Source organism: Notothenia coriiceps, unplaced genomic scaffold (assembly GCF_000735185.1).
Source record: "Notothenia coriiceps isolate Sejong01 unplaced genomic scaffold, NC01 NC01_scaffold00003315, whole genome shotgun sequence".
Lineage (NCBI taxonomy): Eukaryota > Metazoa > Chordata > Actinopteri > Perciformes > Nototheniidae > Notothenia > Notothenia coriiceps.
The window spans coordinates 170,717-171,317 of record NW_011336016.1 but is presented as its reverse complement, the minus strand read 5'-3'; the positions used below and the strand labels follow the sequence as shown (position 1 = coordinate 171,317).

At 46.6% G+C, this 601-nt stretch overlaps 1 protein-coding gene across 1 annotated transcript in view; it reads right to left on the bottom strand.

The window, feature by feature from the left end:
- Positions 1 to 472: 472 nt before the first annotated feature.
- The window catches only part of LOC104941352 (cullin-associated NEDD8-dissociated protein 1-like), a gene marked incomplete at its 5' end in the record, with an annotated part of 15,550 nt that continues 15,421 nt past the window's right edge, over positions 473 to 601 (bottom strand). The window contains 1 exon segment of the mRNA XM_010766442.1: positions 473 to 583. Within this exon segment, the coding sequence (XP_010764744.1) occupies positions 473 to 583 (111 nt within the window).

The window sequence follows — 601 nt, the reverse complement described above, 5'->3', positions numbered from 1 at the left end:
TTTGGCAACTCTCTCCTGTAAAAACTCACGTTAGCTTGATGCTACTAGCGCGGTGAGCTAACCACATGACCTGCTGCACCCCCCGCCCTTCCCACCCACTCCCCCAAAAATAAAAAACATTAACTGACTTTTATATCTTTTTCACACAGAATAATAACCACCTTAGTAATAACAGTAATCACTGAATGGATCCACAGGTTCGACTGCTGGAAGTAAAAAGGAGAAAAATAAACATTTAAAAAGTAGAAAGCAAGAGGCCACTCCCCCTGCAGAGAGCATCATGGGAACCGTAGTTTAAATCTGGGCAGTTGGTTTTTGGACAGCCCCTTTATTTCCTGTTGAGTCATCATCTTCATCTTCAACATGGCCGCCGCGGCAATCCTTAGATGTTTGGTTTCAATGTTTCCAAGGCAACAGTCAGTCGGACTGTGTGGTTCTGAAGGGGGAGGGGGGGTCGTCATGGGAACAGAAGTCAGAGATGGCGCATGGTGAAGATGTCATGGTTGCGTGAAAGGGGCGTGGCCAGCTGGAAGATGCCCTGTGATTGGTTGGTTGGTTGGTTGTCGGTCAGGTGAGCAGAAAACTGGAAGGAAAAAAAAAA